The 20,604-nt window shown below is 37.1% G+C and overlaps 1 protein-coding gene across 2 annotated transcripts in view; it reads left to right on the plus strand.

The window, feature by feature from the left end:
- Positions 1–20,604, plus strand: part of EPHA6 (EPH receptor A6) — a 911,975-nt gene that overhangs the window by 532,058 nt on the left and 359,313 nt on the right. For both annotated transcript variants that reach the window (XM_037132782.2, XM_037132783.2), the window contains exon 6: positions 20,283–20,407. In XM_037132782.2, coding sequence (XP_036988677.2) covers positions 20,283–20,407 — 125 coding nt within the window. The remainder of the gene's footprint in view (positions 1–20,282; positions 20,408–20,604) is intronic.

A 20,604-nucleotide genomic window follows, 5' to 3' on the forward strand; every position in this document is an offset into this window, starting at 1 on the left:
ATAACATTCACAGGTTCTGGGGATTACAATGTGTACATATTTGGGGGCCATTATTCCCACTGTCACAGTGGTCATATGGTTTAACATACCACAGTCTTATTCTCAAATGCAAAAAAGACAGAAATTAGAAAGAAATAAAGTACTAAATCTGTACATAAGTATCAAATATATATTTCAAATTTATAACCAGGTTTTAACCACATGGGAAAAGTAAATAACCATGTTATTACCATTATCCCTGATTATAGGAGGAAAAAGCACATCAAATGAAAAGCACATGTGGCAAATAGTTTAGGATATACTATACTATCCAAAGCACTATATATTTAATGAACATTTCCAAAAATAAGGCACAGATCACAAGTATTTTGAAGTATGGCCTCAGGTTTAAAAATCCCAACTCACATAAATACCACATTTACAAAATTTCACAATTAAAATTATGTTATTGATTATAGCTTTTCTCTTTCCTTAACATCTATAGAATGAAATGTTACTACATGTTCTCACTTTGCAGTTTTTCCCATTGATTCATTACTCAAGAAAAGAGGAAAACCACGCCGTCTGAAAGTCTATTCAGATTTGTACTTCCTGGTCTCATTTATTTATTATACTACTGTTCTTTAATTACATTTCATCATGTTGTTGATTTTGTTTCTTCTAAAACCACACACACACACACACACACACACACACACAGATTTCTGACAAGAGGCACAGGGTAAAAAAGGCATGAAAAGGATAAATAAAAGAGACAGGAAAAAGCACTAAAAAAGAATATGAAGAAAGAAAAGAGGAAAAAAGAAAGAGGCATGGGAAGAATAAAATAAAAAAGAGAAGAAAGAGAATGATAAATGAGCAAAGTGGAAGAGTTAATTTTATTTATGCTAAAGGTCAGAACTAGGAATGAGGTAGAAGTTGCAGGAAGAAAATAATAATTTCATGTGAGAACTTTTTAACAATTACAGATTTTTCAAAAAGAAATGTATAGCCTTGTGAAATATACTCTTCAGGGCAACTGCTGAAGCAAAAAGTGCATAATCAGCTATCGGGAAGTGTTGAGGGATTTTCTGCATTGCCGAGAGAAACATATTACATGGCTTAAAAGGTTTACCTTAATACTAATATTCTATTATTTAAGATTCACTGTTGAGGTTTTCATTGTCGCAAAAACATGTGCATGAGTTTTCTTTCATTCTTTCTTTAGTTTCTCTCTTTCTTATCCCAAAACATGCACTCACACACATACACATAACCTAATATATAAACATTAATATGCCCACATATTCAATATATGATTATTAGTAGTATTTGATAGATATTCAGGAAAACACTTCATTATGGCCCAATGAAAACTCTTGATTATTTTAACCCAGCAATTCCACTGCTAGGATTTTACCCTAAGAACCCTGAAACACCAATTCAAAAGAACCTATGCACACCAATATTCACAGAAGCACAATGCACAATAGCCAAGAGTTGGAAGCAACCTAGGTGCCCAGCAGTAAATGAATGGATCCAAAAACTATGGTACATTTACACAATGGAATTCTATGCGGCAGAAAGAATGAGCTCCTACCCTTTGTGACAGAATGGATAGAACTGGAAAGCATTATGCTGAGTGAAATAAGCCATGTAGTGAAAGACAAATACCACATGATCTCACCTTTAACAGGAACCTAAACAACAAAACAATCAAACAAGCAAAATATAACCAAAGACACTAAAATTGAGAAGAGGCTGACAGTGACCAGAAGGGAGAGGGGAGAGAATTTCAGGGGAAGGGGAAAAGGATTTGCAGGAACTAATATGAAGGACACATGGACAATAACAAGGTGGGGTGGAGATGGGAGGAAGAAGGGGAGGGCTGAGGGGGTGGGGGTAAAGGGCAGAAAACTGTACTGAACAATAATTAAAATTTTAAAAATGTATTAAAAATTGATTACATTCTCAAAATAAGACATTTATAATAAGCCCAAGGTATTTGAATGTGTTACTGTTTGATATTAAGAATATAAAATCTACGTATCTTATCACTCTTGTTGACTCCTCTGAGCTTTAGCTTATTCATCTTCAAAATGAAGACAATTGGACTTCTGGTCAAGATGGTGGCATAGGCAGACATGGATCACCTCTTTGCACAACCACAAAATTATAACTAAAATGTAGAACAATCATCACTTAGAACCATCAGAAATCAAGTTGAATGGAAGTCTGATGACTACAGAATCAAAGAAACCACATCCATCCAGACTGAGCCAGCAAGCTGGTGTCACATCTGATCATCAACCTGGCTAACACTGTCTTGCCCTGGAGATTCCCAGAGACTCCACCCTACCCTATTCAAGCCCCACCCAAGCTGCTTTTCCATATGAATGGTTGGTCTTGGTTCATGCTTCATAACTTCCTAAATTCTATCAAACAAGCAACAGCTGGCCTCAGTGAACCAAAGGCCCTGCACTAGCAGCAGTCAGTCTAGATTCACAGCTTGGCTTCATTTGGGAATCTCCAAGCCCAGCACAAGTAGCAGCCATCTTATATTGCTTTATAACTCAGGCAGGGTAGCCCCAGGCAAAACACAGGTGGGACTGACCTACCTATACCACCTGGAAACCCCTGGGCCAACACATCCAGTGGACAGCTACAGACAATGTCAAAGCACCACCACCCTGGCCCTGAATAGCTGATCCTCCACAGAGTGGGAAGGTTGGTGGTCAGTGGTCACAGCCAGTCCTTGCTGCTGACTGGCCTGGTTAAATCCCTTTCATTGACCTGCCAACCACAACCAAAGCTCAACTACAACAAGGTGTATTCAGCCCACACAGAGGGTGCATCTCAAGTGCCCAGCTTGGGTGAAAGAGGAGGCTGTGCCACTGGACCCTACAAGACACCTATTACATTAGGCCATGCAACCAAGACATGGTGTGAAAGCAGCTCTACCTAATACATAGAAACAAACACAGGGAGGCAGCCAAAATTAGGAAACAACAAAAAAAAGAACAATTTACAGTGAAACAACAATACAGAGGATGAAGCAAAAAATTGAATCAATGATATGGGACATAAAGAAGCAAAAAAGAACCAATTAGAACAACAAGAAGAAAAAAATTTTTAAAGGGTAATATAAGCAGCCTCTTCAACAACTTTAAGAGGTCCAACATTCACATCATAGGGTTGCCAGAAGGAGGAAAGAAAGAGCAAGAAATTGGAAATCTATTTGAAAAAATAATGGAGGAAAACTTTCCTAATTTGGTGAAGGAAATAGACATACAAGTCCAGGAAGCACAGAGAGTCCCAAACAACATGGATGTAAAGAGGCCCACACCAAGACAAATCATAATTAAAATGCCAAATGTTAAAGATAAACAGAAAATCTTAAAAACGTCAAGAGAAAATGATTACTCTAAAGAAACTTTGCAGGCCAGAAGGGGTTGGAAAGAAATATTCAAAGTCATGAAAAACAGGGACCTATAGCCAAGATTGCTCTACCCAGCAAAGCTATCATTTAGAACTGAAGGGCAGATAAAGAGCTCCCCAGACAAGAAAAAACTAAAGGAGTTCATCATCACAACACCATTTCTATATGAAATGTTAAATAAGCTTATTTAAAAAAAAGAAAATCAAAACTATGAACAATAAAATGGCAAAAAATGCATATCAAAAACTGTATCTAAAAAAACAAACCAAGCAAACAAGAACAGAGACAGAATCATGGATACAGAGAGCATTTTGATGGGTTGCCATATGGAAGGGGGTTGTGGGAAATGGGTGAAGAGGTGAGGGGATTAAGAAGTACAAATAGGCATTTAAGGAATAGCCATGGGGATGTAAAGTACAGTACAGGAAATGGAGTAGCCAAAGAACTTATGTATATGACCCATGGACAGGAACAATGGTGTGAGGACTGCCTGTGGGGCGGAGGGTACTGGGTGGAGGGGAGCAAAGGGAGAAAAATCAGGACAACTGTAATAGCATGATAAATAAAATACAATTAAAAATAAAACAATTTTAAAACCTAAAAAAATAGATATAAGCCAAAAAATAAGATAGAGACCATCCTATATAGATGAATTAGTAGCAAAATAGAATAATTTAATATTTCTTTGGGTATCTTCACATATGAAAATAATGCTCATCTAGATTAAATAACATATCTTTTGTTAACTAATTCCATGATATGCTTTTCTTTTCACTTTCTGGATAGTGTTTGGTAAACTATTGGAGATTCAGAAAATATAATAATCAGAAAGTTTTGCTTAAAACCATTTTGAAGAATGTGGTAATCTACTCAACAATCATTTACTTTGAAGGTCAAAGCTAAGATTTTGAAGGCCTGAGAAAGCACATATATCAGATAAGTAATTCCTCTGAAAAGTCTACTGAATACATAAGTGTAGTCAGGAAACATTGCCAGGGCTTCCAGTGAGCCTCTGATGTGACACACTCCGGAAGGTGTTATTCCCCTGCCTATTTCTGTACCTCTTTAACTTTTTAGAATCACAAGTAAATATCAATAGTTGTTCTTCTGTGTTCTATAATTAGTTTTTCTTTTGTGGAGGAATAAATGTACTTTTTGCTTTACATTCATAAGTACTACAGTATTGTCAAAGTATACCAAATTTAGATGTTATATAAACATGGGTTATTAAGAAAACATTTATTTAACATAATCAGAACAAATCTTGATGTTTGTATATTGAAGACTTGTTTTAAAATGATCATTTGTATAGTGTTGGCCTTTGAAAATAGAAAAAGCAAACTTTGGGGTGTATATTGACATATAAATTGTTTCCCACATCCTCTGCTTTAATTCAATAATTATTTTCAATGTGTGCCTACTGTGTATTGATACACACAGCTGTTTTCAAAAGAAACATAATTAATATATGCTATGGCTCAGAAAATCCAAGTTAATTGAAGCTATTTTCTTTACAAAATGCTTAACAAAATAAAATAATTTGTCCATAACCTGTGGGAACACTAACAGGACAATAGTGGAAACTTTAACAGCCAATATTAAATGAAAGACTTTGATAAAGTATCAACATAATTGAATATTTTATTCATTAAAGTAATAATTATAGAGACTATAAAAAATATGGACTGTGATTATAAGATATGGTTAAAAAATAGAACTATACAAATTATGTATATTTTACAGCTACGTGAAATAAGGATTTTTACCTGTGGAAAAAGGAAGATATTTTTTAGGGTTTACATAGCTCTTGGGACCTAAAGTCTATGTGTAATCTACATAGTTAGGGAATAGATTTCTTCAATTCTATTTTATAGATGTATAGAAAATAACTCATAAAACTTAGGTGATGCAGGCCTGGGAACCAAACAACAGTGGTTCGATTCCCAGTCAGGGCACATGCCCGGGTTGCAGGCTAGTTCCCAGCAGGGGATGCATGAGAAGCAACCATACACTGACATTTCTCACCCTCTCTCCTTCCCTTCCCCTCTAGAGATAAATAAATAAAATCTTAAAAAAAAAACCTTAACTGATGTGCCTACACAATTAATTGACCATTGGAGAATTGGAAATAGAAAAGATAGAACCTATATTTGAACCCATAGTTATCCTAATATTCTGCTGCTATCATTGAATTTCTTATATGTTTTACAAGGATTATATTAATTGACCTTCAGTCCTAAATAATTATGAGGCAAAATGTGGTATACTGGTAATATTGCTTTATGACATTGTATCTTAAACTGAAAATTAACCATAAGACTGTATACATATAAAAAAGACATTTTCAAAAATTGTAATGAATTAATATACTTAAATCAACTTATAATTTGTATGATTAGTTTGTCTTAATTTTTCCATAATGCACCATTTAATACAGTATTACACTATAATTCAAACACATTAATGCAATTTCTAACAGGGATAAATGTATTAAAGGCAGTCTAATTGTAGTGAATGTGACTCAACTACATAGTGAATTATTTGAGCACTTTTTCTTATTTACTACACTATCCATACCTATTTCAGCTTACAGCACAAAGTTTTTTCATTTCTTCACAATTTATATAACTATCACTCATGTTTAAGAAGAGTATGTTTTAGTCCAACAGTAACGCTTTCGTTGAACATCTGCAAAGAGTTTTAAATATAGTTTCTAAAGTACTCATTTTCTTAGGAGAACCAAACTTGTCATTCACACAAATTTAAAAATATATTTGCCCTGGCTGGTATGGCTCAGTGGATTGAGCACGGGCCTGCGAACCAGACAATCGCAGTTCGATTCCCAGTCCGGGCACATGCCTGGGATGCAGGCTGGTTCCCTGCAGGCCAGTTCCCAGCAGGGGACACACAAAAGGCAACCATACATTGATGTTTCTCTCCCTCTCTCCTTCCCTTCCCCTCTGAAGATAAATAAATAAAATCTTAAAAAATATATATATATATGCGTGTGTGTATATATATATACATATATATAATCCCTAAGATTCAAAGGCAACACTCAGACATGAAATACAAAACTTAATACTTGAGTTTTTCTTAGAATTTTAATAAACAAATTGAATTAACAAGGAAAATAAAGACAGACTCATAGATGGAGAGCAGGATGACAGCTAAGGGTGGGGGGAGGTTAGGGGGAGGAGAGACTGAGCAAAAAGGAAGAAGGGCTCTTGGACATGGACAACAGTGTGTTGACTGCTGGGGGTGATGGGAGTATAAAGGGACTAAATGATAATGGAAAAAATATACAATAGAAAGAAAGAGAGAGAGAAAGGAAGGAAGGGAGGGAGGGAGGGAGGGAGGGAGGGAAGGAAGGAAGGAAGGAAGGAAGGAAGGAAGGAAGGAAGGAAGGAAGGAAGGAAGGAAGGAAGGAAGGAAGGAAGGAAATTTAAATTATATTTACCATAATCATAGAGAATCTGTTTTTTTTTCAAATTCTATTCTCACCAGTGATTGGTTCACTTGAATGGATTTTTGAAAATGAATTAAAAAGATAGCATGAGTTCATAAATGATACTTCTAATTTGAGTCTACTGTTGTAAGGTTTTTACATACTTTATTAAATGGACATCTATATTTCCTTTCTCCCTAGGAGGAAAGAAAATTTCTAGTTCTCAATAACACTAACCTAATTATTCATTTACTTTATCCCTTAATATACCCACACAGGTTTAGAATTATAATACCAATACTACCATTAACAATATCCTAACTAAAAACAATTTAATAATTTTTGCAGGTTTTTTTATCTTTAAAATTTATGCCATTGAGATGTATGTTGAGTTATTGTGTTTTAAAGTAACTAATTAGTTCCTCTTGGAGTGTATACCTCCAAATCAATATTCACAGTTTTCTTTTATTTTTCTTCTAGTTTTTTTTAGATTGCCTTTTTAAATGTTAATTTGTTTTCTAATATTTTAAAATATTTACAAGATTCCAAAATAAATCTTCAAAGGAAGGTATATTCTAAGATGTTGGCTTTTAACCCTGTGGTGTCTGTCTTATTTCCTCTCATGCCCTAGGCTAACCATTGTTACTATTTTTTATTCATAGCTTTCTCCTTATATTTTATACATTTTTCTCTACCTTAGCTTTGTCACTTAAAAATATATCCTGAAATAATGCCATTGTAGTATTTATAGATAGTCACCATTTCTTTTCAAAACATCATAATTCTCTGGTGGATATATCATATTTTTTTCAACCAGTCTTATATTGGTAGAACTTTAAATTGTTTCTTGTCATTATGAACAATTCTCAGTGAGTAGTGTTGTAAATATGTCTCTTCATATCTGTGCAATGTATATTTGGGATAAGATTTTTTTAAAAGCCAAAATACAAAGGACTATACAATTTGCCTTAAATTGATGAATTTCTCTTTGTAAGAGCTCTAGCATTTTGAATTCCCGCCAACAACGTATTAAACTCCTTTACCACCACAGCCTTTTCAAAGTGATCCTTGTGTCAAATTTTTGGATTTTCTGCCAGTCTGATAGATAAGGAATAGTATCTCAGTGTATTTAATTTGTATTACTCTTTCACAAGTTTTTTAAATTGTTTAGGCATGTTTATTTGTTTTTTTGCTATTTGAACAATATCTAACATTTTTTATACCACTTCAAAAATTTAATATTAAATTTTGTGTGCTTTGTTTACTCTTACTAATGCTGATATTTTTCTTTGGGAACAATTGTTTCTCAACTTTTAATTAATTTTGATGTTGACTGAATTTTTAGAACAAATAACAGTTTTAGTTATTCATGTTTTTGGATGTGAATATAAAATAGTTGTGTTTTGTTAAACTAAAGTTAGTTATATTTCAAGCTTGTTTTTTTCTCTTTTTTATTTTTGTTCAAGTACAGTTGTCTTCCTTTTCTTCCCATTAGTACCCACCTCTCACCCAATATCTTACCCTCTTTGGCTTTGTCCATGTGTCCTTTACACATGTTTTTTGATCACCCTTCCCCTTTTTCTCCTGTATCCCTCTCACCCCTCGCCTCCAGTTACTGACAGTTTGATCTTTATTTCAGTGCTCCTGGTTATGTTTTGCTTGCTTGTTTGTTTTGTTCATTAGGTTCTACTTATTGATGAGATCATATGGTATTCATCTTTTGATACCTGGCATGTTTCACTAAGCATAATGCTCTCCAGTTCCATCCATGCTGTCGCATAGGGTCGGAGTTCCTTTGTTCTTTCTGCTTTGGAGCATTCCATTGTGTAAATTTTCCAGTTTTTTTATCCACACATTTACTGATTGGCACTTAGGTGGCTTCCAGCACTTGGCTATTGTAAATTGTGCTGCTCTGAACATTGGGGTGCATAGGTTCTTTTGAATTGGTGTTTCAGTATTCTTATGGTATCATCCCAGCAATGGAATTGCCAGGTCAAAAGCCAGTTCCACTTTTAGTTTTCCAAGGAAATTCCACACTGTTTTCCATACTGGCTTCACCAGTTTGCATTCCCACCAACAGTGTACTAGGGTTCCCTTTTCTCCACAACCTCACCAGTTGTTGATTTGGTTATGATGGCCATTCTGACCACTGTGAAGTAGTTAGTATCTTATTGTGGTTTTAACTGGTATCTCTCTGATAGCTAGTGATGCTGAGCATCCTTTCATTTGACTCTGGGCCCTCTGTATGTCCTGCTTGGAGAAGTGTCTGTTCAGGTCCTTTGACCATTTTTTAATTAGGTTGTTTGTATTCCTGGAATGGAGTCATGTGAGTTCTTTATATAGTTTGGAGATCAAAACCTTGTCCAAAGTATCATTTGCACATATATTTTACCATGACTTCGTTTCCCTTTTCATGTTGCTGATGTTTTCTTTCGGCCATGCAGAAGCTTTTTATTATGATGAAGTCACATTTGTTTATTCTTTCCTTTATAGTCCTTGCTCTAGGGGATATATCAGTGAGAATATTGCTATGTGGAATATTTGAGATTCTCCTCTAGGACTTTTATGGTGTCGTAACTTTTATTTAAGTCTTTTAGTCATCTTGAGTTTATTTTTGGATATGGTGTGGAACTTAGTGGTTGAGTTTCTTTTCTTTCTTTTTTTTTTTTTTTTTTTTTGCATGTAGCTGTCCAGATCTCCTAAAACCATTTGTTTTTCCTTCTTTTTTTATAATATGTTTTATTGATTATACCATTATAGTTGTTCCATTTCCCTGCTTTCATTCCCCTCCACCCTGCACACCCCCCACCCACATTCCCCCCCTTTAGTTCATGTCCATGTGTCATAAGTTCTTTAGCTTCCATATTTCCCATACTATTCTTGCCCTCCCCCTGTCTATTTTCTACCTACCCTCTATGCTACTTATTCTCTGTACCTTCTCTCCCCCTCTCCTCCTCCCACTCCCCTGTTGCTAACCCTCCATGTGACCTCTATTTCTTTGGTTCTGTTCCTGTTCTAGTTGATTGCTTAGTTTGCTTTTGTTTTAGGTGTGCTTGTTAATAACTGTGTTTGCTGTCCTTTCACTGTTCATATTTTTATCTTCTTTTTTCTTAGATAAGTCCCTTTAACATTTCATAGAATAAGGGCTTGGTGATGATGAACTCCTTTAACTCAACATTATCTGAGAGTGCTTTATCTGCTCTTCTATTCTAAGTGATAGCTTTGCTGGATAGAGTAATCTTGGTTGTAGGTCTTTGCATTTCATGACTTGGAATACTTCTTTCCAGCCCCTTCTTGCTTGTAAGGTCTCTTTGGAGAAGTCAGCCGACAGTCTGATGGGAACGTCTTTGTAGGTGACTGTCCCCTTATCTCTTGCTGCTTCTAGAATTCTCTCCTTCATTTTAATTTTGGCTAATGTAATTATGATGTGCCTTGGTGTGTTTCTCCTTGGGTCCACCTTCTTTGAGAGTCTCTGAGCTTTCTGGATTTCCTGGAAGTCTATTTCCTTTGCCAGATTGGGGAAGTTCTCCTTATTATTTGTTCAAATAAGTTTTCCACTTGTTGCTCTTCCTCTTCCCCATCGGGTACCCCTATAATTTGGATGTTGGAATATTTAAAGATGTCCTGGAGGTTCCTAAGCCTCTCCTAATTTTTTCCAATTCTTGTTTCTTCATTATTTTCTGTTTGGTTGTTTCTTTCTTCCTTCTGGTCCACTCCATTGATTTGAGTCTCAGTTTTCTTTCCACCACTATTGGTTCCCTGTGCATTTTCCTTCATTTCACTTAGTGTAGCTTTCATTTTTTTATCTAATTTGCAACCAAAATCAACCAGTTCTGTGAGCATCTTGACCACCAGTGTTTTGAACTGTGTATCTGTTAAGTTGGTTATCTCTTGGTCACTTAAAAGTATTGGCTCTGGGGCTTTGATTTGTTCTTCTCTTTGAGCCATAATTTTTTGGTCAGGTCATGCCTGTTATGTATGAAGGGTGGAGCGTTAGGTGTTTACCAGGGCAGGGCAACCCAGTGGCGGAGTTGTGACAGCTGTATGTGGGGGCAGGTTCAGAGAGGGCACAGTGGTGGTTGCTCTGCTCTCTCTTGGATTTTGGTCCCTTCTGCTGTTTCCTACAAGCAAATTGGGCCGTTCTGATGCTGGTTCCTGGGTGGGCGGACTTGTGTACATTCTAGGACCCTGTGGGTCTCTCCAATAAATTTTCCTGTGAGGCTGGGAGTCTCTCCCAGCACTTTTTCAATCAGTGCTTTTAGGCTTTATTTCCTGGCGCTGGGCCCTGGTTTGCGAGGTCTGTCTCACTGCCTATTTTCACCTGTCTTATCTGCGTGTGAATATGTGACCAGGGTCAGCCAACCGCCTTGCATGCCTCACTGGGTCCGCTCATTTCCTCCCTGTGCCTGGGGTCTGCTAGCCCCATGCTGCCTGTGGGCTCAGTTCTGCCAGCCACCGCCTTTTCCTGCAGCGACCCCTCTCTGCCGGCTGCCAACTTCATCCCTCTTACTAGTCTGGATGAATAGTTGTCAGACTTCTGTACAGTTCAGTGTTCTGTCTGTTCTGGTTTTATTTTTGTTTCTAAGTCTTTGTTGTTATTTCTAAGTCTTAATTTGGGTTGTGCAAGGAGTCACAGTATTTCCATCTATGCCTCCATCTTCACCAGAAGTCCCCCAAAGCCATTTGTTGAAGAGGCTACTTTTACTCCATTTTATGCTTCTTCCCCCTTTGTTGAATATTAATTGACCATAAAAACTTGGATTTATATCTGGGCTCTCTACTCTGTTCCATTGATCTGTGTCTGTTCTTATGCCAGTACCAGACTGTTTTGATTACTATGGCCTTGTAATATAGTTTGATATCAGATATTTTGATCCCTCCTACTTTGTTCTCCTTTCTCAAAATTGCTGAGGCTATTTGGGGTTGTTTATGGTTCTATATACGTTTTTAAGTGTTTGTTCTATATCTGTGAAATATGTCATTGATATTTTAATAAGGATTGCATTGAATCTATAACTTGCTTTGGGTAGTATGGACATTTTGATGATGTTAATTCTTCCAATCCATGAACACAGTATATGCATCCATTTATTTGTGTCTTCCTTAAATTCTTTCTTCAGTGTTCTGTAGTTTTGTGAGTACAGGTTTCTTACCTCCTTGGTTAAATTTATTTCTAGGTACTTTTTATTGTTGTTGCTATTGCAAATGGGATTTTTTTTTCTTGATTTCTGTTTCCAATATTTTGTTGTTGATGTACAAAAATGCCTCCTATTTCTGAATATTGACTTTCTGTCCTGCTGTTTTGCCAAATTCACTTACTAGGTCGAGTAGTTCTTTGGTGGATTCTATAGGATATTCTATGTACATTATCATGTAATCTGCAGAGTATGACAGTTTTGCTTCCTCCTTTCCAATTTGAATGCCATATATTTCTTTTTCTTGTGTGATCACTGTGGCTAGGACTTCTAATACTAGATGAATAAAAGTGGTAAAAGCAGACATTCTTGTCTAGTTACTGATCTTCATGGGAAAGCTTTTAGTTTTTGCTGGTTGAGTATGATGTTGGCTGTAGGTTTCTCATGTATGGCCTTTACGATGTTGAGGTATCCTCCCCTTACTTCCACTTTACTGTGTTTTTCATAAATGGGCGCTGTACCTTATCAAATGCTTTTTCTGCATATATTGATTTGATCATGTGATTTTGTCATTCCTTTTATTTATCTGATGTATTACATATGGATTTTTAAGTGTTGTACCATCCTTGCATTCCTGAGATGAATCCCACTTGATCATTGTGTATGATCTTCTTAATTACTGTATGCCATTTGCCAATATTTTGTTGAGGATTTTAGCATCTATGTTCATCAGCAATATTAGCCTGTAGTTTTCTTTCTTTGTCATGTCTTTATCTCATTTGGGGATTAGGATGATGCTGGCTTCATAAAAAGAGTTTATGAGTCTGCACTTTTCTTGGATTTTTTGGAATAGTCGGTGAAGGATAGGAGTTAGCTCTTCCTTAAACATTTTATAAAATTCTCCTGTGAAATCATCCAGTCTGGGGCTTTTGTGTTCTAAGAATTTTCTGATTACTGCTTCAACCTCACCAGCTATTATCAGTCTGTTCAGGCATTCTGCTTCTTCTTGAATCAGTTTTGGAATATTATATTTTTCTAAAAATGTGTCCATTTGACCAAGGTTGTCCATTTTTTGGCATATAGTTCTTTGTAGTAATTTCTTACAATCCTTTGTATTTCTCTGTCATCAGTTATAACTTCTCTTTCATTTATGATTTTGTTTATTTTGTGCATCTCTCTTTTTTTCTTGATGAATCTGCCTAAAGGCTTGTCAATTTTGTTTATTTTTTCAAAGAACCAGCTCCTGGAATTATTGATCTTTTGAATTGTTCTTTTAGCCTCTATGTCATTTAATTCTGCTCTGATCATGGTTATTTTCTTCCTTCTACTCACTTTGGGCTTTGTCATTGTTCCTCTAGTTCTTGTAGGTGTAGGGTTAGGTAGTTTATTTTAAATGTTTCTATCTTTTTTAAGTAGGCCTGTATCACTGTGAAATTCCCTCTCAGGACTGCCTTTTCTGTGTCCCATAAATTTTAGACCACTGTGTATTCATTTTCATTTGTTTCCAGAGACTTTTTTATTTCTTCTTTGATCTCATTTAACCCATTCATTATTTACTAGAATGGTATTCAATCTCTACAAATTTTTAGTGTTTTTGAGTTTTTTTTCTTGAAGTTGGTTTCTAGTTTCAGAAAAATGAAACTAGTTTCAGACCTTTTCTAGTTTCAGACCTTCTGGTCTGAAAAAATGTTTGATATAATTTCAATTTTCTTGAATTTGTTATTTAAATATATTTTATTGATTATGCTATTACAGTTGTTCCACTTTCCTCCTCCTTTCCCCTCAGCCCAGAACCACCCTCCTACCATATCCCTACCTTAGTTCATGTGTATCTATGGGTCATACATACAAGTTCTTTGTTTTCTCTATTTCTTATGCTATTCTTAACCTCCCCCTGTCTATTTTGTATCTACTGTTTATGCTTCTTATTCCCTGTACCCTTTCCCCAATTCTCTCTCTTCCCCATCCCCACTGATAACCCTCCGTGTGATCTTCATTTCTCTGGTTCTGTTCCTGTTCTAGTTGTTGGCTTAGTTTATTTTAGGTTTTGTTTTAGTTTTTTTAGGTTGTTGATAATTGTAACTTTGTTATCATCATACTGTTCATAATTTGATCATCTTCATTTTCTTCATAAGTCCCTTTAACATATCATGTAATAAGGACTTGGTGATGATGAACTCCTTTAACTTGACCTTACCTGGGAAGCACTTTATCTGTCCTTCCATTCTAAATGATAGCTATGCTGAACAGAGTAATCTTGGATGTAGGTCCTTGCTTTTCATGACTTGGAATACTTCTTTCCAGCCCCTTCTTGCCTGTGAAGTTTCTTTTGAGAAGTCAGCTGATAGTCTTATGGGAATTCCTTTGTAGGTAACTGTCTCCTTTTCTCTTACTGTTTTTAAGATTCTCTCCTCTTTAATCATGGGTAACTTTATGATGATGTGCCTTGGTGTGTGCTTTCTTGGGTCGAACCTCTTTGGGACTTTCTGACTTTCCTGGGCTTCCCGGAAGTCTGTTTCCTTTGCCACATTAGAGAAATTTTCCTTCATTCTTTTTTCAAATAAATTTTCCATTTCCTGCTCTTCTTCTTCTCCTTCTGGTACCCCTATGAATTGGATGTTGGAATGATACAGATCCCAGCTCCTGGGGTCCGAGGCATTGTGGATGAGGCATGAGACAAATCCACACAGACTACCAAGTCCTGTGGAGGAAAAGGGACGGCACAGCCACTCTCTCAAGAGGACAGCACCTCGACCCTTGCCTTGACAGGCTTTTATTGGGTTCAGTTTGCACAGGAATACAGGGTGTATATGTAAAGCTCCTCAATCATGGTCAGGCAGAAATGATTAAACAATAGATAACATTCAGATAACTCTGAGGGCTTATTATGAGTCAAGATCAGATAGTTAAAGGGCCATAAAACTTTGGGAAACAAAATCACTTCCTGCTTGGACCCTTATCATTTAAATTGAGGGTATTAGCAAAGTGGGTTTCATAGGATTTTATGCATTCTTTCTTAGGCCAGATTGCCCTAGGGAACCCACCCTTTCCAGCATTGGGCCACACCCACCCCCAGCATTGTTTCAGGCTTAGGTCAGGCAGGGGAAGTAAGGCAACCAAGGGATTAGGAGACTTCTTGCAGACAGAATGAGGACTCAGGCTATGTCAAAGCTGAGGAGTGAGGGTCCATCATCCCCTTTTTCTATAGCTCCTCAAGTCCTTCCCTGAGGGCCTGTTTGTTACTGTGCCTCTCTTAGGCTGTTCTTTTTTGAGGAATCTTACCTGTCATTGGCTAACCAGGCATCCACCCAGGGCCAAGCAGAGTGAAAAGAAAGGGGGCAGATGTGGTATCCACACAAGGAACATAAGCTTTGTCTCCTAAGTGACTTATGGCCCCAAGGTCCTTTACTCAGCCTTAGTTATGGGAGATTACAGCTTCTGAAACCAGGCAGGGCAGTCTCCAAAACTGGAACATTTAAAGTTGTCCCAGAGGTTCCTAAGCCTTTCTTTTTGTTGTTGTTGTCAAATACTTGTTTTTTCATTCTCTTCTGGTTAAATGTTTTTTTCTTCCGTCTGGTCCAAACTATTGATTTGATTTTCAGTTTCCTTCCTGTCACTGTTGGTTCCCTGTGCATTTTCCTTTATTTCACTTTTTATAGCCTTCCCTTTTTCCTTCATTTTGTGACCATACTCAACCATTTCTGTAAGCATCCTGATTACCAGTGTTTTGAACTCTGCATCTTATAGGTTGGCTATCTCTTCATCACTTAGTTCTATTTTTGGAGCTTTGATCTGTTCTTTCATTAAAGCCATAATTTTTGTCTTGGCATGCCTGTTATGTAGTAACCAGTGGAGACATAGGTATTCACCAGGTTGTGGTGATCTAGGTTACTGCCAATGTATCGGTATTGTGTTGATATATGTCAGGGAAAGGTCCAACAGGGAACAATGCCACTTGCTTGGCTCTCAGTTAGCTTTCAGTCACTTTCTCTAATACCCACAAGCAAATTGGGCCCTTGTGTTGCTGATTCCAGGTGAGTGGGTTTGTATATGTTCTAGGAACCTGTGGGCCTCTCCAAGGAACTCTCCTGTGAGGTTGGGATCTTCTCTCATTACCACAACCCCCACAGGTTTTTACTGCCAGAAGTTTTGAGGTTTTATTTCCCTGCATTGAATCCCTGGGTTGTGTGGTCTGTCTCACTGCCCACTTGTTCTTCACAATTATCTGCATGCAAATGTGGGACCCCTCACTGCACCAGCTTCTGCTTTGCCTGCCTGGCCCTCCAACCATAGCCTTGCCATGTGTCCCCTTTACCCTGGCTGCCCATCTCTGCCCCTCCTACCTATCTGAATGAATGTTTCTTCTCTAACTCCTTGGTTGTTCAACTGCTGTGCAGTTCAGTTTTATGGCAGTTTTGTTATTTTTTGGTTTGAAATTGGTTGCTGTCCTTCTTTTGGTTGTGTGAGGAGGCAATGTGTGTTACCTTTTGCCTCTGTCTTGGCCAGAAGTCCCCTCAATTTTCTTGAATTTGTTGAGGTTTATTTTGTGTCCTATCATGTGGAATATCTTTGAAAACATTCCATGTGCATTTGAAAAGAATGTGTATTTTGCTTCTTTGGAATGAAAAGTCTGATATATGTCATTTAAGTCCATTTGATCTAAAACATTGTTCAATGCCACAGTATCCTTGTTGATTGTTTGTTTGAAAGATCTATCCTTTTTTGACAGTGGAGTGTTAAAACTCCCTAATATAAGTGTGTTGCTGTCTATATCTTTCTTAAAGTTCTCCAAGATTTTCCTTATATTTTGGTTGCTCCTATGTTGGGTGCATATATGTTTATAACGTTTATTTTTTCTTGATAGATTCTTCCCTGTAGGATTATAAAGTGTCCTTCTCTGTCTCTTTTTATGGCCTTTGTTTTGAACTCTATTTTGTCTGAGATAAGTATTGCTACTTTGGCTTTTTTTCCTGTCCATTTGCTTGGAATATTTTTTCCAACCTTTCACTTTCAGTCTGTGTAGGTCTTTTGTTCTAAGGTGGATCTCTTGTAGGGAGCATATGTGTGGGTCCTGTTTTTGTATCCATTTAACTACCCCATGTCTTTTCATCAGAGTATTTCATCCATTTTCATTTAAGGTTATTACCAATAGGTACTTATTCATTTTTCACCTTTGTACCTGTGTTCCTCTCTGTCTCACTCTTTTTCTTCATCTCCTTAAAGCACTCCCTTTAGCATATCTTGCAGTGCTGGTTTGGTGGAAGTGTATTATTTTAGCCTTCTTTTTCTATTCTTTAGTCTGGGAAACTCATTATATCACCTTGCATTTTGAGTGAGAGCCTTGCTGGATAGCGTAGTCTCGGTTGCAGGCCTTTGCTTTTCATTACTTGGGGTATTTTTTTGCAATTCCCTTCTGGCTTGGAGTGTTTCTGTTGAGAAGTCAGCTGCCAGCCTTATCAGGGCTCCCTTTTATGTTATTTCCTGTTTCTCCCTTGCTGCCCTTAAGATTCTCCCTGTCCTTGAATTTTGCTGTTTTAATTATGATGTGTCTTGAAGTGGGCCTCCTTCAGTCCCTTTTGTTTGGAACCCTCTGTGCTTCCTGGATTTGAGTGACTTTTTCTCTCATCAAATTAGGGATGTTTTCCATCATTAGTTTTTCAAACATGTCTTCTATTCATTGCTCCTCTTCTCCTTCTGCTATTCCTGTTATATAAATATTATTATGTTTCATATTGTCCTGCAATTCCCTTAACTCCTCATCATTCTTTTTGAGTCTTTTTTCCTTTTCTTGCTCTTTCTGGGAGTTTTTTCTACCTTGTCCTCCAGCTCACTGATTCAATCCTCTGTTTCATCGAGCCTGCATTTGATTTCTTCTACTGTGTTCTTCAATTCAGAAATTCTATCCTTCATTTTCTCTTAGCTCTTGTTGGTAATTTCTACATCCTTTTCCATGTTGATATAGTTTTCAGTAAGTCCTCATAGCTTCCCTGTAGTTTTTGGTAATTTGCGCTTAGCTCGTTGAGCTTCCTTATAACCATTGTTTTGAACTCAGTATCTGATAGTTGACTTGCCTCTATTTCATTTAGCATTTTTCTGAGGATTCCTCCATTATTCTCCTTTGGGGATTATTTATTTATCTTCCAATTATGTGTGAGATTCTTCTTGTTTGCTTCTGCTTTTTAAATTGATCTCTTTGACTTCCCGACTTTGTGGTGTGAACTTCTATGGTAGGAGACCTGTGAGATTCAGTGGTGCAGTCTCTGATCTCCTGGACTTCATGCTCTTGGGATGCCCTTTATGCATTTATGTTGGTTCTCTGGATGTAACTGGTTTTTGATTGTTGTTGAGTCTTTCTTTGGTGGGTCTTTCCCTCCAGCTGGTTGACTGAGGGTCACTCAACCCACCAATGTCTTGTACACTGTTGTGCAGGCACTGCCAGAACCAGACCACAAAACCCAGGAAACAAATTCACAACTGCAAAAATAACTCCTCTCTGCAATGGCAATATCAATAGCAAAGGAGCCAGTATTAATAAGGGTATAAAGAGTTTAAGCCTATGATAAGAAAACAGAGAAATAAACTATAGTATAAAATCTAGTGACTTAATATGCACAGACTTGCTGGATAAGAAATGAATGTTAAAAAGCTATGCAGGAAATAAAATATCACTAATCATGGAGAAGACCATAGTTGATTTCGACTTGGTAGCCTCTAATATTTACCACTGTTTCTTCTTTCTGGATCTGCCTCCGGTGATGTCAGATCTTGACCCAGGGATGTACTGTCTGTGGCCGTCTCCTTCAGTTGTTTATCTAATTGCTCCAAACTCAGCTGCCAGGCTTCAGGCCCGTAGGGCAGGACAGAATCCCTCCTGGGGTTGGGGCTATTGTTTCCCCTCAGGCTGCTGCTGCTCAGAGGGGAGAGGTCTACCTGAGCAGGATGGCTGCTGCATATGTGGGATGACTCAGTCCCAGGATCCTGGAGGCTGCTGTCTCAGTTCTATTCCAAAGCTTCCATCTCCAGTCTCTTCTCTGGTGTCTCTAGCCCACTCTGCCCCCACCTTTGCTGGAGCCCAGGGTGAGTGGTAGCAAATGAAAATTTGTACGTTGGTCCTTTAAATAGCTCTTCATATCTCTAGTTATCCTTCTGTGGCAGAGAGCAACCCTGTTGCTTTTCACCACCAGTTGTTATCTGTGTGCTTTGAGGGGCTCTGGTGCTTTGGGTTATGGATCCCAGTTAGGGTTTAGATGCAACACTTCTCAGGGGGACCCAATTGTTTGCTTAAATATCCCTCCAGAACTGGTGCCTGTGGGCACACAGCCAGACCTCTGGAGTCTCCACTATACTACTTACCAGTTAGGTTGTGCTAAAGATGATTCTTCTGTCTGTCCAAGGTTCTAAGGCTTCTCTCTTGCTATTGTTCAGTTGTTTTTTCTGTGTGATTTCTTCACAATTTAGTTGTAATTCCAGATTGTTCCTGGGAGGAGGTTAGTGTGGCTTCCATTCACTCCTCTGCCATCTTGCTGGTCTCTCTCTCTTTTTTTTTTTTTTTTTTTTTTGAGTCTTAACATCTAAGTAAAAAACTACTGTTTTAAAATTTTGAAAACTTAAAGTGAAAAATATTTTGTTATAGAAATGAATTTACACTATATACATTCCAGGTAAATTTTGATGTTAAAACAATGTTATATAAGGAAAAATGACATGATTCTGAAAATAAACTTCAGAAGTCAAACATTTCCATTTTATTCAAATGCAACTGAAGCCATACAAAGGACAAAATACTTGCATTGATAAGCAATATACTATAGTTAAAAAGTTTGTGACATAAACTTTATAAAGTACTAAGACTTTATGAAGTCTTAAGTCTTAAAGAGAAAGAAAAGTGTGTAAGTGACCATGTATAAAATTGCAGAAGATTTGGCTATAGAAGATTTAGATTTGGTAAAATATAGGAGCCAAGTGTATTATACTTCATGTCAAAACCAAAGTCAGTTTAAAGAAAAATGGCCCTTTCTAAAAAAAACAAAGATGATGAGTTCTGGCCCTTATTCATGGACTACATGGAAATTTCCTAAGTTCCCTAGTAGTATTTTAAAATATATTTTAATGCTTTATTTATATCGAATAGAGTAGATACTAAGCCTACCTTGTTAATCTGATACTACACGTGATGTCCTCCTCAGCAAGAATTATATTTTTTGGAAGACAAAATATTAAAGAAAGGATTATGGAATATGATTCCTGCCAATTAATTCTTAGTTCTTTTCTTTTATTTCAGCACCTTCCCTGATAGGTACAGTGAGGAAGGACTGGGCATCCCAAAATAGCATTGCCCTATCATGGCAAGCACCTGCTTTTTCCAATGGAGCCACACTAGACTACGAGATCAAGTACTACGAGAAAGTAGGTCTTGTTTGGATCCTCCTAAAAAGTGACATATACATATATATGAATATATATATACACTGAGCATGTTATTATTCTGTTATCCTACCTTAAAACTCATTCTTTGGCCTGACCTCATGCCTACTGTGCCTTTGAGTACTCTCTGATTTACTATTGTGGATATAATTTCTTAATTAATTTGTCTTGTTTTGTGT

This window comes from Artibeus jamaicensis, unplaced genomic scaffold, assembly GCF_021234435.1.
Source record: "Artibeus jamaicensis isolate MK-2021 breed Jamaican fruit bat unplaced genomic scaffold, CSHL_Jam_final contig_3206, whole genome shotgun sequence".
In the NCBI taxonomy this organism is placed as follows: Eukaryota; Metazoa; Chordata; class Mammalia; order Chiroptera; family Phyllostomidae; genus Artibeus; species Artibeus jamaicensis.